At 39.0% G+C, this 17,329-nt stretch overlaps 1 protein-coding gene across 2 annotated transcripts in view; it reads left to right on the forward strand.

Moving 5' to 3' along the window:
• Positions 1-5,321: 5,321 nt before the first annotated feature.
• The window catches only part of PDE6C (phosphodiesterase 6C), a 29,207-nt gene continuing 17,199 nt past the window's right edge, over positions 5,322-17,329 (forward strand). For both annotated transcript variants that reach the window (XM_074154645.1, XM_074154646.1), the window contains exons 1-3: positions 5,322-5,801; positions 16,962-17,114; positions 17,225-17,314. In XM_074154645.1, the coding sequence (XP_074010746.1) occupies positions 5,322-5,801; positions 16,962-17,114; positions 17,225-17,314 (723 nt within the window). The remainder of the gene's footprint in view (positions 5,802-16,961; positions 17,115-17,224; positions 17,315-17,329) is intronic.

The raw sequence follows: 17,329 nt of genomic DNA on the forward strand, positions 1-17,329 counted from the left end.
TATGCCAGCACAACTATGTCAACTCATAAACAGTGTAAACTTTGCCTCAGTTAATCATCATTTGGATTGACTTGGGCTACGGGTTCAGCTGAGAAACGATCCCAGCGAGTGATCCTCACCCAGGTCTTTGGAACCTGCATGTACTCCTTGCAGACCTGTACTGCTAATGCTGACAGAGAGGAACGGAATTTGGGCCAGGAGCCCAACTGATTCTGAGAGCAATCTGCGTAGAGCAAGTCAATGGCATCAAATGATTACTGGATTCTGGGAAAACTCAGACAATTAACTATAAAAGAATTATTAAAATATTGATAACACATAAACATGCAAATAACCTCTAATGTAAAGCACACATTTACAAAACTTAAGTTCAACACCAATCTTGATAAATTTCGTATGTGACTTCCCATTCCGATATTTGAAGCTGGCAGCATATTTTGGATTACAGAAAGTTTTTTAAAAGTCAGTATGTATTTCTTGGAGCTGTGTTTAATTGAAGGGGGAAAAAAGTCTTCTACCTTTGAATTTTGCCAAGAGGCCAAAGAAGGGGCTAACTTCTGGCAGTGTTTCTGTGATTGAAGTATTTTTTACATTAATAGCCTGTAAAATTCTGCAATATTTTCCATTAGGAATAGAAACAGAAAACACACAGAAAAGGTCAGATTTTCAAAGGAAATGGCAGAAAAGAGCTTTCATTGTAGAAGTTATTTTAGTTTCATTTATGACATTATAATAAAAAGGAAAAAATGAGAGTCAAAATACTATTTAAAACATTTTTAACACTGCAACATTGAAGCTTTAAATATTAAAAGAATTACAATTTTATTTGCAGTCACAAGAATCAGTCTATCTCTTAGGAGAAAGCTGGCTCAAAGCACTGGTAAAAGGAAATGGAGCATCCCTTTCCAGCTGGACCAAATACGGACTGAAAGACGCTTTGCTGTGTTCTTACGGTTATTTATTTAGAGTGTCATTCACAAACAGGGTATCCATTAAACTCTTTGGGGCGGGTTCTGCAGGGGAACGAGTGACGGCTGTGTGCACAGAGCAGTGGATCCAAGCGCAGCCCCTGCCCTGTGGAACCACACTCCAGCTGAGCCAAGGAGCTCCGTGTACTTTGTGAGGGACACCTGTGTACACTGTCACCATCACAACTGCTCCCCTTGGTGGCAGTCTGAGTACAGAGGTCAAGGACAGAATGGAATTGAAAAGATTATCCTTTGCACCATGCCAGCCTATGTGCTACCTGCTTTTGTAATTTAATGACGTGACATTCTTCTTAAGGAGTAAATTTACATTGAACTCTTTATAAACAGTATTTAAACAACCTAGTTTAAAACGGTACCTTTATTCTCTTTAGCAACCCTTTGTGAGGACTGTGATTCTGAATTGAAATGTTTTTCTAGATGTAGTCAGGCTGGCCAGCCTGGTGAGGTGAGCTTTAAACTGACAGATGAAAGATACGGGCATACTGGAGTGAGTCCAGCACAGAGCCACAGAGATCACGGAGCAGTAAGAGAATCTCACAGAGGAGAGGCTGAGAGAGCTGGGACTGCTCAGCCTGAAAAGGGCTTGGGGGGGCCTTGTCAAGTCTATAAGTATCTGGCAGGAGGGTATGAAGAAGACAGAGTCAGACCCTTCTCAGCGGTGCTAAGTGATAGTCTCAGTAATAAAAAAGGGCCAGGTGACCTAAGAGTGCCAGGGGGTAACTGTACAAGTGGATGGGACTAAAAGGCTCAGTCCCTATACTGAAATTCATGCCAAGCTACCAAGAAACCCATGCTCATGGTCAAGGCTTTGGTGCATCTGGCAGCCCAGATTAACCCCTCTCTGCTGGACTGGCCAGGTACTGCAGAACGCTCCCCAGAAGCTGAAATCTCTGGTGACCACTTGTTTCATGATCCCCCAGAGCTAATCATTGGCAGTTTTAAGGAACCAGGAAAATCTGCAGCTGTATGGAAAAAGCAGCTAACTTTCCGTCTTCAGTGTTTGCATTTTTAAAATTGCTTTTGCAAGAAAAGGGACAGAAAATTATTTTAAAAGAAATAGAAAAGTTGAGGTTGTTTATAAAGGTCCCCAAAACATAGCAGATCAGTGCCAAAACCTGGCTGTGTTAGGTACCTGCAGCAAATACCTACTGAATCTATTCTCACAACCTAAGCATTTAGAAAAAATGAATAATATTTCTGAATATTAATTTATTGGATTATACAGATGAATCTCTGATGTCCAAACTGTGGCCACAGAATTATTCACATTAAAAACCAATGCAATTGAAATAAACACATTTGATCTGTGTTTCTTCAGAAAATCTTAGCTGAGTGAGCCATGTTAACTGCTGCCAAGATGGACAGAGACGCTCAGATGCAAACACTGAGCTGAACTGGGGAACCTTATAAATACTTTTGACATTTACGTGCTGCTTGAGTCTATTTAAATAACCACGTCTGTCAGTTATCCTTCTTAGGAGTTTCCATGTATCACAGGGGCTCAGGAATGGTCTACTATTAAGAACTACTCCATAAATAGTTTGATTTCTGTAGTATCTACAAACGCCAAAGGCAAATGACATCGTATGTATTAAAATCACAAAGCACACGTATTTCTTATATTTTCTGAAATTAAAACAAATTGAAAAATATAGCACACTGCTCATTACGTTTTTAAATCAAACCACCTCAGATGGAAAAGAATCAAAACCAAAAGCATAATGGTTTTGCCTTTAAAAGTGCAGTGAAAATGACTGTGTGATGTTAGTTTCCAATGTTAAACCTCCTGATAAAGGCTCCTACATCAAAATGTATTTTCTTAAGAGGTGATCTTATTAAAAAATTGCTAGGAAAGACGATAGCAAAATCATGTTTGAAAGTGCCAGAAATGTGAAATAATTTTTTTGTTATAGTTTCTTATAATAACCTAAATGCAAATGACTAAAGATAATGCATGACTAAAGATAAAAGGTTCAATAGTGTTGAAAATGAGAGTAAAGGAGACAGAACAGAAAATAGATGTCTTATTCCAGCACAGAAACTTTAAAATTCATTACAACGCTAGTGCTTCAAAATGTTTAATGGTCTAATTTACAAAATTCATTAAAATACTAATATGAGAAAAACAAAAAACCAAAAAAGCATCAATACAAATACACTGTATTTTCCTAGCTCTACAGGAGCGCCTAATTAAAATATGATCCTTATTTGTTATCTCAAAGTACAAATAGTATAATTTACCATTTGTAAAAATAGCTCGGCATGGCAGGGATTTGGTGGAACCATGATAAGCATTTTAGCTAGTCCTGCGTATTGAAAAAAACTGGCACACATGATAACAAAATTGTTCGGCCACAAAACTGTCAACCCCCCAGCCTCAAATTAACCAGTGTAACTGCCAGCTTGCCTCTCCACTTACTCTCCCTCCAGAGAGGCAGAGGCTGCTCTACTTCATAGAATTGATGTAATCACGACATAAAGAACAACTAATGTTTGTAAAGTGTGTTTCTCACATGATAAAGATGAATATGTAAGTCATATAGAAGATCATTTTCTAGAATGCTTTAGGTGGGCATGAGGCAGATCCTCTATAGCCCCTTCCTTCTTCAAAGAAACTACTGTGCAGCGTGTTCCAGAGTCAGTAAGAAAATATGACCGAATAAGTAATGAAAAAATAATGTTATTATTCCTTTGCACAATTCCATTGGAACAGTGAAACATCTTCTTTTTTCAAGAGCAACATGAAAAGTATTGAGCTACAAATTAGGAAGATTACAGATGAAGAGAAATAATTTGACTCTGTGTATAAATACATAGAAGATTATTTTCAAGTCTCTATCACTTTCATATGGATTGATCAAATTATGAAAAAAGCTATTGAAGGACTAAGATACATGTGCATTTCTTCTGCTGTTTCCTTGCGAACCATAGGTGTGTAGGATGGTGAGATCACCTTGCTGTGCTGCAGTTCAGTTGCATGGTCCTGCCAGGAAGTCAGTATCACCAGTTACACCAGTAAAGAGGATCCCGCAGCCTCACCCACCCACCAGTGAGGGCCCTGTGCTGCCCCCCCAGCTGGGGACAGTAACACCCCCAGGCCAGAATGTGTCCACACTGTGGCGATTTTCATGTGCATTTTAAAGTCTTTATGGCAACTGCAGCCTGACAAAAATGAGTGTCTTCCAGAGTGTTTCCGATGACAGCCAGAAGGAAAGCTCCCAGACGGAGTTGGCTGCCATCATCCAGTCACTGACCTGCTCTTTGCGCACGAGAGGATCAGTCTCAGCTCCCCGTGTTGATTCTTTTAGATTTGTTGATAAAAATGGATGTTGGCATACTGTGGCCTCTGGCAGACAGCTAAAGTTGTACTTTGACAATTGATCTTTTCAAATTAAAAATTGCCAAAGGGTATATGGTCTATTTTCCTTGTTTCCTTTTCCTTTCCTTTCTTATACCAAGAACCTCCTTCTGCTCCCTGTTCAATGTGGATGCCAGAAATAGCAACAAGATGAATTGTATTGGAGCCCTCCCAATGTGCTGAAATTCAGATGGGTTTCAATGAGCACAGATCATTTGCTGTCATAACTGGCACTCAACTTAAACTCAGTCTTCTCGCTCACGTAGCTCTGGGTCAAATCACTTGAGCAAGCTCAGACTTTTGTAAGGTCTTTAGGATTTCACCCATTTTATGCATGTATAGCTTCATAATTATTTACTTTTAGTAATCCAATTTTGATCATCTCCTGACTATTTTGAGGAAAAATAAATTTTGCAATTTAAAATTTTTCTCTGTAACATTCTGTTTTCTTCCCCTTAAGGACCTCTTACAAATACACGTGTGTAGGTCTGTGCACGTGTATAACGGGGGGCTAAGCATCTCAGTGGAATTCCTCATATTAAGTTTCAATGGAAACTTTTGCGCACATAGTACAATATATGTACTGTGAACGAAGAAGATAACATACAGCTAATCTACACATCAGACAATTTTATAAGGTCTAAGAATTAATTGGTTAGTTTAAAATGCTGAAATGATTCTCTTAGGATTTATGAGCTAAGAATGCTCAGGGGTTTAGTGTCCTGACATCTCTTTAATTAGCAGTCTCCAAGATCTCACACTAAGAAGATGCTAAGCCAGTGCCTTCTGTCATATCTCAAGAGTTTCAGAAGGCTCAGAAGCCACAGAGGAAGGTGAATGTACTATGCCCAAGAGCTGCACAATATGTTCAAAGTACCGTTTTCTTACTAGCATCAAGTTAGGACTTCTTGCTACCACTCCTACTTCGATGGTGATGCAGTTCTAAAGGAAATCCTAAGAACAATCCAGCAAAAATGGGTGAAGTAAATAAAGATGCTGTTGAAAAATACTTGGAGAACAACCCCCAGTTTGCCAAGGAGTATTTTGACCGAAAGATGAGGGCAGAAGTGCTGGGAAGTATCTTTAAAGTGAGCCCTGGAGATGTGAAGGAAGGAGTCAGCTTCAAAGACATGTCCCGTCTGGAGGAGTGTAACATACTTTTTGAGCTGCTAACAGAGATCCAGGATGAAGGAGGCACTATGGAAAAGATCGTGCACAAGGCCCTGCAGAGGCTGGCACAGCTGCTGGCGGCTGATCGGTGTAGTATGTTTGTTTGTCGGTCCCGAAATGGTATTCCAGAGGTAGCCACCAGGCTTCTTGATGTCACTCCAACTTCCAAGTATGAGGACAATTTGGTGAATCCAGACAATGAGGTTGTTTTTCCTCTGGACATCGGGATAGCAGGATGGGTTGCTCATACCAAGAAGTTTTTTAATGTACCCGATGTGAAAAAGGTAAGCGACTGCTCTTGGGGAGTGGGTTCCTGTGCATTCGCTTACTCAGCTTCCTTCGCAGGGCTTATGGTACAGAGTTATTCTTCAAAAACATCCCTGAGACAGAAATCCAGACCAAAAGCATAAGAAAAGCAGCAGCAGAGTTTGCTTAAAATCCAGTAGAACTACATCATGTAATCTAGTGAGGTATTTTCAGTATCCTTGCACAATAGTTGTAATGTAATTTACTGTAATAAGGGAGGAGAATATTAGATTAATAGAGACCAGTATGTACTTGTGTTGCTGTTGAACAAGTCAGGCTCCTGTTCTGTTCTCCAGGATGGGTTTCCAAGTGTTCTCCCTGCTCATTCTGTGCTGCCATACATGCACCTCCAAACAGAATTAATTTGCAGCTTTTGTAATGAGGATGCTTCCTTGTAAGTAGGAAAATGAAGCCAGATGAAGATGAGGTCAACATATATGTTCAAGTCCGCCTTTGAATTTAAAATGGCTCCAAATTTTGAGTACGTCCAGCACCAGGGCTTCTGTACAGAATCATCTATAGAAGCAGATTAATGAGTCGGAGCTGCTCTGACATTTTCAAAGTTCCTGTTGAATTTGCACTGAATCACCTTCTTTAGTTACGGTGCTGACAAGGTTATAACAAATGTTCATTAAAATGATGAGTGACCTAACAGAAATTAAACATGCATGAATAGGAACTACTTTAGAAACTGCCCTGAAATACATGGGGAAACATAGAAGTGTTTTGGTTGTTGTAGATTTCTTTAAAAATAGCTAACCTTACATTATCAACTGGTGACATCTTCATCTCATTTTAGTCTTATATGGAAAAGCTCAGCATAATCAAATGGTGCTAAAATAATTATACAATATGACAGTCCAGTTCTCAGTATTTCCTATACAGTCAATTAAAACTTATGGGCCATTTTAGAGATGGAAAACACCTCAGTGTCCTAAGCTCAATGTAAATAATAAAAAACTTTATACACTGCAATTATCTATGTTTTCCAGGAGGTGATGTATGTTATCATGTTAAAAGTTGGTAGGCATAAAGAAATAGAGGACTACTTTTCAAGCTCAGAAACAAATGAAAATATATATATATGTGAAAAGAACATTCCAATATATAGCAAACTACCTCAGATGCAAGTAGGAATCACAGGAACAAACAGCAGAATGATTTTTAACTAAGCACAAAGATGCTTTCTTCAATGGCTGCTGCTCCGACAAGAAGCATAAGACTTGCTGCTTCTTACCTCCCCATGGGGAGATTGGAGGATAATCCTTCTAAATTCATAAGGCTGATTACATGAGAAAAGATCAGGAGGACCAGAAAAGATGTGCCTTCTATCAGACACTGCACTGCTCCTTAATGTTGTTACGTGAGAGGTGCCCACAGCAGGGCTGCCTCAAGGTTTCTGTGTTTGCAGTAGGATTTGTTACAAAATTTTTGACAAATGTAGTTTGGATATGCTTAAATAAGAGAACCTTTCTGTCCCTCTAATCCTATTAGGTATACATTTTGCACTCGTAAATTAATTCATGTCAGCTGAGCATCTGTCTAGCTATTATTCAGTCATTCTAAGGTGATCTTTACTTAGGCACCCATTTACTCTCTTAGGATTACTGAGGTCTATGCCAGTAGGCCCACGCTTAAAAATGCAGTTAAACCAGGATGCCATTAATCCACATTTGGTAACTAAATGTCATCAAACCATCGACATTTTATAAGTTCATTGCAAAATTTGCAGAGACTTCTCTGGGACCAAGGTTTGTTATTTAGAAACAACCCTGAAGGTCTCAAAATTGTCATGATTTCCATTCCACTTGTAAAATAAGCGAAGTGTCCAAATCCACGCTCCTCATAGAGGCAAAGCTCCCACTGTCACCAGAATCTTTATCTCAGTAAGGAACCCAGGACTGCAGCTTTAGTCATTAGCATTCAAGGAATATAATTAGTTGGTGGCAGCAGAAACAGGCAGCCATTGAAGCCTTTATCACGTTTTTGAAAGGATAATTATTTTTCAGATCACTTTGTATGCACTTCAATCAAACCAGATTGTCTGCTACCCAAATCCTGAGTGAAAAATGACAAGCAGAGCTAAGCCAGAGAGGAATTTTGCCCCTACTGCCTTGTCAGAATACAAAACACACAATGAATAATTCTAGATGGCTGTAGTGCTTTAAAGATGTCATGTCTAACCACTTTCTATTGTTGGCACGATCCATATCCAAACAGCATGGTGGTTTTTAAGTCTTAAGTACAGGACAACATTGACAAACCCACAGTGACACATTTTCATGCTTCAATCACCAGCCCTTTGTAACAAGAGTGAATGTAATGAAAGATCACAACAGCAATAAATCACTGAAAAAATGTTAAGACTGCACTTTTAGTGCCTGGTAGCCAGTTCTGTAGGGATTATCTCCTTCTTCAACCTGGAAAGGTACCAATAAACGTGAGGAAGCTCCTTACCCTGACTAATGCTTCAGAAAAGAAAAGCAGAGGAAAAGATACAGACATTCCATAATTAACTTAATTGCCAGAACAGTTTCCCCCCACAAGATTATGGACCTGTTGACTGTGAGAGCTAATAGCGTATAATCCAGGATTTAACAGCAGTGAGAAACAGGAGACCAGGCAGGACCACTACACTAATAATCTGCCTCACATTATTCCCAGGATCTGGCAGAGTATGTGACTCAAATATTCCAAAGTAAGATGATAGACTGCATAATATTTGATGTGTTCATTTATATTCTTTAAATTAATATTTAAAGAATAACATGGACAACATGATAAAGAAGAGTACTATAACCTTACATCTTTTGCTAAGGCATTATTTCCAAATAAAACTAAGAATTAAAAAATAGTTAAACAAGGAGCATGTCTTCTGAGGAATCAAAATCTCACATTCTCAGCCTGTAAGAACCAATAATAAAGACTACATATATTTGCTTTAGTCCATTGGGTATTAAAATTATTGCATTATTTCTTTTAATTCAGAGATATTTAAAGACAAAGATTTAATTGATGATTGGAAACTCAAGAAATAATATTCCTGGTTATAGTAGAGTATAAAATTATATACGGTGAAAAAATGCTTCAAAACAAGTGAAGGCTTTTGGATTAGATCCAAAAACAGACCCAAATTTTCTGATGCTGAAATAACAAGCCTGCACTTTTAGAGATCCTGCACTGGAATCCATAACCTCCAGTGAAGTGAAGAAACAACGGAGTGTGGAGAGATTCTGGTGCTTCCAACTCCGATTAAGGAGCCAGGACAGTGATCATTGTGGTACCTAATTTAACCACTGGAATCCTATGATACAAAACAAATGCACGTTCGGGTCACAAGCACTTCTATCATCCCTTCGAAAACTGATCCAGCTTCAGTTTGTATGAGGTTGTTGTGGTTTTTTTTCTGGGAACTCTACTTCTCTTTAATGCAAGGCTGGGAGAGACTTTAATTCCAGGCCTGTCTGAAGTGACCAGAGTTTCAGATTCATGGGAATGTGCCGGTTCTCAGACTCCAGGCTGTCTGAACCTGGAACTAGGAAGAAGAAACACTCCATCCCTTTTCTTGAATCTACACCAAAGTCTAAAATAAATGGAAGGTTATTTGAAGAGGGGAGAGAAAAGTGCTAAGAGAAGCATGGTTTTGGGGCTCAGTGGCTCAGACTCCTAAACGGCAGTGAGCAGACCTGGGCACTGAACCTGGGCAGTGGTCCTGGGGTCAGGCAGGAGGCTGAGGCTCCCTCCTGGGGCAAGAAGGCATTGCTGGAAGCAGGAGCATCCATGTAAAAAATACAAAGCAGTGGGAAAGCACAGGAGAGAGCAAGATGGTCAATGCCACAACTGGTTGCCCTAAAAATGGAAAGAATGGAGTCATTCTGTGGTGGAGCTGTGTCGCGACGGAGGGAAGACAGAGTCACTCAATATGAGTGATCAGCAAGCTTCGTTTATTGAATAGTACAGCTGTCTTTTATGCTTCGTTATAATTAGCTAATACATATTCTGCAATACATCTTTCTGATTGGCCTGTCCTCCAAACTTCAACCCCGCCCTTAGTTCCTTCTTTACAGTTACTTTCATCCTCTTTCCCCATGCCTGAGCAGCTGCAATCTCCCTGTTATCATACAACAGTTACAGTCAAGGACAGGGTGTCCTTGCCAGCTCAGTAGTTACAGGAGCTCAGTCCGATGTTTCTCAAGTTCTTGCTCAGCCAGCTGGATCATGTCTACGTTACCCTTCTCAGCTAGCCAGTCTCCCACAGAGCTGGGCAGTCACTTGCTAATAAGATGCCTCAGTTTTCTCCTGTTCTGCCAGCCTCCCACCAATGTGAGCCTGGAGAAGAACCCCAAATATCCAACATACTGACAAGGCAGAGGATATTAAAAAAAGCTTCAAAGGCCAGAAGAAGATTGTTAAAGTAATTTTAGAGGGAAGTTCTTGAGAAACAAAGCAAAGCAGAGTTGTTAAGATGAGAAGACATGAGAGCAAAGACATACAAGGTTACAGAGGTACTGCCTTCTTGAATGTCTGGAAAGTAATGAGAACTGAAAGAAATAATTCTAAAATAAACTAAAAATGGGCAAAAAATGAAATGGAGAGGTAGCCTTTTACCTGGGAAGAACTTGCATTGTAAATGATAATGTCTGCTCCTTCATTTTATCTTCTCATCTTGATAATAAAAAACAGATTGTCATAAACTCACATTCAACATAGTAAATATTAACTGGAAAAATGGAAATGTGTTTCTATTGTTACAAAGACAAAGATTCAGTGAACTTACAAGAAAATATTCAAACACAGAAACAAATTTCTGTTAATCGTGCCTTCCAGAAGAAAACCCCAAACCTTTAGTTCTTTCTTTCAATTAGCTTCTGTTAAAAGAGGAAAGATCCCAGAAGTGAAGAAAAAATTTACATTAAAAATTAAAAAGAAAAGCTCCCTTTAACCTAATTTTCTTGGTTTATGTGAAAAAAAATACTTCAGGCAATATAATAAAGATTCAATTTCAAAAAGTTGCAAAATAGCCACTACATATGACAAATAACAAGCAGACATTTCAGTGACATGACTGAAAAGTTCAACCCCCAAACGCTATTAAACATATCTTAATTTCTACTTGATTCTGTTTCAAAACTCTAATGATCTTGAAGATATCAACGTCAATTTGTTCTGCAACACTAGTAAGTTACATGTCAAAATGTAGTTGTCTTACATGCCTGACAATACGTGATTTTTTGAGTGTGGCCTAATGAATGGCCAACTCATTTAGCTAATTGGTTTTGGGTTTGAATCAGACTGATGACATTTCATAGCTGAAGATAGGTGCTTTTTATTTTCCATTCATACTCAATTATATCATTATGAAACCAAAATATTTGTGAGTTGAAATTAGGATAAGCAGAAATAAGAGAGGAAGCAATACAGCACACCAATACCACCTACTCAGTGGTGAAAAATTTTGTTTGAGAAATGTGAGCCAATGCACGACAATCAGTGGGAGAACAAAATATCGGGATAGGAGAAAATATTGCAAGGCTACCAGAAAGAAAAACAGAAACATGTAAAGCTGATGTAAAGAAATGTGTGGTACTGATGAGTGTGACACCAGCTCCTGATGGCTCCTGTTCCAACAGCACTCCAGACACCCCCCTGGTCATCGTACATCCAAAGGATGATGTATTTTGACCAGCCTGAGCTCATCTACCCAACCCACAACCCCCAGCCCAACACCAACAAAATAGCCATAACTGCAAGGGGTGCCAGAAAGCCATTCTTCCTCTGTGCTTTATAAGAGGAAAGCGGTGGAGGAAAACAGGCATCTGCTCTCTTGACACCATCAACTCAGACACAGGATTAAGTCTTGTCATTTCTCCTTAACTGATATTTGACAGACTTTGCCAAACTGGAACTGGAGAGGTAGGCTGGACAGCAGAGACTGACGTGTCACTCCCAGTCCACACAGGAGGGAAGGAACAGTAAGCGGTTTTGGAACAGGAGTAATGGCAATGGTGATATGGAAACCAAGGTCTCAATGTCATCTGTGGGACATAAACAGAACTACATCATGCCGCTTCCCAACCAGTCTCCCAGTCACCAAAGCAAAGGCCTATGGGATAGTCTAATTTCCTGACATTTCAACCCATGTGTAATGAACATGCTCATGGTGTGCCAAATCATAAGCAATTGGGAATAACAACTCTACTGGAGCTGTGGAGGCCTTGATACTACCAACATTGAGCTGCTGTTCCTGGTGCCTCCAATGAAGCCGAGCAGTGATCTTCACCCTGACTGGCCCAACAGGGAGAGGGACCCTTCTTCCCTTACACTTTCATTTTGAGTTGCTTTTCACACTTCTCCATTTCTCTGCCTCTCCTGCATTTGTACAAATTCCATACTTGTGCATGTGCAATGGAAACCGAATTAACAAGGGTTACCCTATCTCATTGCTTATAATAGGTTTTGCATTTTCTGATCAAATTTACAATCAACGAATAATTTACACTGCAGACTTTGACCTGGAGTTTCCAGTAGTGTCAAACTCACTTGCCTCTGGCTGCATTTTGTCATTAATCCCATCAGAAATTCTCAAGGCTTAGCGCAGTGTTCTGGAGCAGAGTGTAGCAAATCCTAAGATCACATCATGAGCTGGGTGATGTAGTTCCTTTATGAAACACCATAGGATGGGTCAATGAACATTAGAATGATGGGCTCCATTGTTTTTTAAGCTTGCCATAGAATACAACCTGGAAAAGGTTAGAAATTTTTGCAGAACTCTTTTTCATAGTTTGCTTAAAGAACTGTGGGATAACTAAAACCAGCCAATAAAGGAGAATTCATCATGAAATAAATTAGGTCCTTAAAAACTGGTAAAAGGATACAGAGAAGAACGTATCACACCCAAGAAAGGAACTGAGATCTGCAGGGAGAGTCATAAAATAGGAGAGACACAAGACGGTTTCTTCTTCTGAGCAGTCCATCAATAAGAATTTTTCAGAAATGATAAAGTAACACCAATTTTTTTTAAAAAAACCCTTACATAATCATAAGGTATTATCTACTCATGTAGTCTTTTAAAATTAACTTTCTTCTCCAAATGCCTGTGGTTCCTGGGGAGTGAGTTTTTCTCAATTATATTTATTTTACTTTATTACAGACATGAACTTACAGTTGTGTAGCTACAGTGCAGAATCAGATGTGGTATAGTCTCCGTAAGGAAGTTTATTTGTAACTGCCATATGAGGAAGTTAAAAATTATTTTTAGAAAGAATGGCCTTATTTTTTGCTTTCACAGAAGTGTAATCACACTGTTATCACAACAGTGACTTCAGGTTTCCTAAATTCCACTGCTAGCTATGAGATGGCAATTAGGCTTATTAAAGGAATTGAAAAGTTGAGGCCAAATGATCTAAACATAGAGCATTATATCGATATTTGATTGCTAAGAGTTTTATAATAACAATGTGTAGTAGTGTTGGTAAGTTACAGTGAGATAAAACTGCTTTCATGGTTTAGAGAATCAAGAACCATGAATTAGCTACTAATTTTAAGTGTATAGTCTAGATCCATAGCAGCTTTTCAAACCCCTCTCCCATTACCCTCTGTCACCTCTAACAGAAAGATGATTTTCGGCCCGTCTGTGCCGGTGTTGCACATCTTACAGATCTATAGAACTGATCATTGTACAGTCAATGGCAAGGTTTAGCTTTAAATGAAGCTAGTAGAAAATGCTTTCAAATATACTACAGTTAGGGAGTTATCAGCAGATTGCTTTTCCCTCACTTTTTTAAAAGCCTGTTTTTATGATTACCTGAGAGGTGAAAGTTCAAACCTTGCTCTGAAAGAGGGTTGGATTCAAAAGACCGGGCTCAAATCGACTACGTGTCCACGCTCACATATCCACGGGAGCACCAAGGTGCTCTTCTGGCTCTGGTACTGCAGAGCATAGTTCTGCCTTCTTTGCCTGTGAACATGATTTTCCAGACATTGAGAAGAATGATTTTCTTTGAAAACAAAAGCAGCTTATGTTCTCAAGAGAAAATATTTTAAAACCTTGATTGGAAATAAAGGCTTCAAAACTCCTAGCAATTATGTGCAAAATATTAATAATGAAAAGCCTAAATCTAAGCACAAATTTTTGCTCGTATATGCAAATCATGTGCGATAGGAGTCTGTATATGCTGTGGGAATGTTGCCAATGTGTTAGAGGTATTTATATCTTTCTGCATTGCACTACCCAGGCACAGCTCAGGATGGCTTGCGGTTACTGAACTTTCTGTTTATTAACACAGACTTGCATTCTTTAAAATTTTCCTATTCTCTGCAAAAATTGTATGACCAAAGTGCTGCTTCTGAGCACTTCTGAACACCACTGCTTGTACCTTCAGTCTGGAGTTATTAAACAAATTAAGACTCAGCATCTGTGTCCTGCTGATTCAGCTCACTTGGTGTACATATGTCCGTTTTAAGTATTCATAAATCTAGCAGTGTCTGAAATTTTTATATATTCCCTCATAGCAGCATACAGTGCTCTAAAAGCAGGAACTTGGGCCTCACCGTTATGCTAGATGCTCTTAGTTAGACAGAGGAACTACAAAACAGGGTCAAATTCTCTATCATCTGATTGTCTTTATTTTGACTGGCTAAAACAGTCAGAGATTCAGAAATTGTTACCGATACCCCAAAATACACCCAAAACCAGAATGGTTGTGTCAGTAGGTAAAACATCTCAGAGAAAATCAAATATTTCCGTGTGATAACATACTTGTTAAGCAGACAGTATTTGATTCTTACATAAAAGAAACAGGTTGACTGGCATTTTCCATGGATGTCTGTTTAGCGGGATACCCCTAAACCTTTCTCCGAGAGAAACAGAAAGCAACAACGCAGGGAAAGTTTGCCAGAAAGAGAGAAAACATCGCTTCACTTGGAGGATGTATTCAGAACTGGCTACACTTTCCAGGGACCCAAATACAGCCTGATACACTGAGCTACAGAGACAATATATTGGTTACTTTTATTCTTCTCAAGCTGATTTATGGGGATCACACAGTCTGTCCTTAAAAAAATCAATTCTAAGAGAATTGGGCTCTGGTACGAGAGCCCAGCCAGTAAATACAGAAAAGACATTTCAGAGTTATTTCCACACATTAAATTCCTTTCATAGAAATACAGTCCTAGAAGGAAATCTAAAATGCAAAAGTAAAAGATAGGCTGTGTAAAGACTATGAAGAACTGAGGGGGAAAAAGCCCCTAACATTTTGAAACGATAATAAAATCCAGTCTACCTTCTCAGAGTTGTATGTACTACAAATTCAACACATACCAGAGACAATTGCTAAAGAGGGAAGAGGGGAAAAAAAGAAAAAGAAATTAAGAAAGAAAAAAAATTAAAAAGAAAATTTTAAAGAAAGAAAATAAATTTTAAAAAAAGAAATTAAGAAAGACAATTTTAGTTCTGGCATTTCCTTGCCTTTTCATGCTTGATTTTACAACCCAGAAAATGTTTGTTTGTTTGTTTGTTTGTTTAAGTAGCTTTATGTTTAAATTGTGAAAGTAGAAATTTCATTACATGTCATCCTGCAACATTCTCCAGCCCGTCAGCAAGGAAGAGACCTTGAGATTCACCACGCAGATCTTGGCTGCCTAAGCTAATGCAGCAATTAATCACAGTAATATGTATCAGCTCTGAGGGCAGACGTGCAGTAACAAGTCGGTCAATTTACAAGTGGGTTCACAAATATTTGCCAACAGCAGGGGACTGGTAAGGTTTGGGAACTTTGGTTCTGTGTGGATGTCCTTAAAACAGGACTTCTTTGCCCCCCCGGCCGGCTGCCATTCCTACCCGTGGTGTTGGAACATTGTCTGACCTTGCCTGCTCACCAAGCCACTTGCCACCTCTTGATGGTCTCATTTGGCACCCATGGCTCATCACCTGAAATAAGAAGAACACCTGTTAAAGGAAATTCAGGGAGAATCTGTCACAGAGTGTAGACCAGGACTTGAGCGCTCATCTCTCTGAAGAAGTTTGAGCACTGACTTGTTAGAAGTGGCAGATGCGAGGGAATGAAAAAGGCTCAGTGAGGACAGAGTCTGGCTATTTCAGCTGCTTGGTAGAACCATCTCACTTCTCAGCATGCATATATCGACAGATTTCAATTGCCCGACTCATAACTCAGCTCATTTAGATATATCATCATAAGAACATCACAAAACCCAACAACCCTTAACAGATTTCCCTGACAAATTTCAAATCCCTTTTCTAAATTAAAGAGAACACTGAAGCATTTCAAAGAAAACACCAAGAATTTCTTTGATATGAGGAACTGAAACAGTTTTCCATGAAACATGAGCTAGCTTCCCAGGAACATTTACATAAAAGAATGAAAAGAATAGCTTTTACTAAGCCCTCCTCAGCACTCGGTTTCAAGGGTGAAACTGGTGGGGCAGTTAGTTGTGGCTCATTCATTATTCCCACAGGATGCCACACCCAGCAAAGGCAGCTCTGCCTCCTCATCCCCCAGTCCTACACCCTCCCATTCCCCAGAGGAGCACGTTGGACTGGGAGTCTGTCAGCAGGAAGGAGTAAGAAATGCTCACCCAGACACATACCTACTGGGGATGACTCTCCATCAGAGGCATTTTTAGCCATATACATTCAGGACCGATAGTAATTTTAAACACTGCGTAACGGGACAGTATAATGAATTTTATTTATATAAATAATTAAATAATAAGAAATATTAACATAGCTATGAAGTAATTCTCTTACATGGATTAGACTCTGAGGTAGCCACAAAGTCCTATTACTCTTTCCATTATTTTAGATTTTCCCATATTTTTAATTCCTCAAATTCCTCATCATTCTAATAAAAACCTGTACAGACCTTGGTTTCAGAAGCTGTATTCATAACCAGTGCCTAAGTTAAGCTTGTACATATAATGCTGCAAGATTTGGGTTAAATAATGATAGTGGGGGGTTTTGCAAGTATAAACCTGCTGCACTGTGAAACTGTGCTCGTAGCACCGCAAACGTGAATTGTCAAATGATATGATCACTTGCTTTTGGCCTGGTTACTAATTGTTATGTGTTTCATTTGTGGTTTGTTTGTTGTTTGTTTGGTTTTTTTTTTCTTTTCTTGCAGAACAACCATTTTTCTGACTTTCTGGACAAAAAAACTGGTTATACCACAGTGAATATGTTGGCAACCCCAATTATGCAGGGCAAAGAGGTGCTTGCTATTGTAATGGCACTCAACAAACTAAATGCCACTGAGTTCTCAAAAGAGGATGAAGAGGTAATAACCTCAAACGTCACACAACACAGTCCTGTTAGTTCAACAACTAGAGTGAATCTACCTTTTGATTTGATACTTTTCTCTTTTCTTTTGCTCTTTGTTGTTTTTAGGTCTTTAAAAAATACCTCAATTTTATATCTTTGGTCCTAAGAAATCATCATACATCTTATCTCTACAATATTGAATCCCGAAGAAGTCAGGTATAGCAGAATTTG

The sequence above is a fragment of the Numenius arquata genome, chromosome 10, assembly GCF_964106895.1.
Source record: "Numenius arquata chromosome 10, bNumArq3.hap1.1, whole genome shotgun sequence".
Lineage (NCBI taxonomy): Eukaryota > Metazoa > Chordata > Aves > Charadriiformes > Scolopacidae > Numenius > Numenius arquata.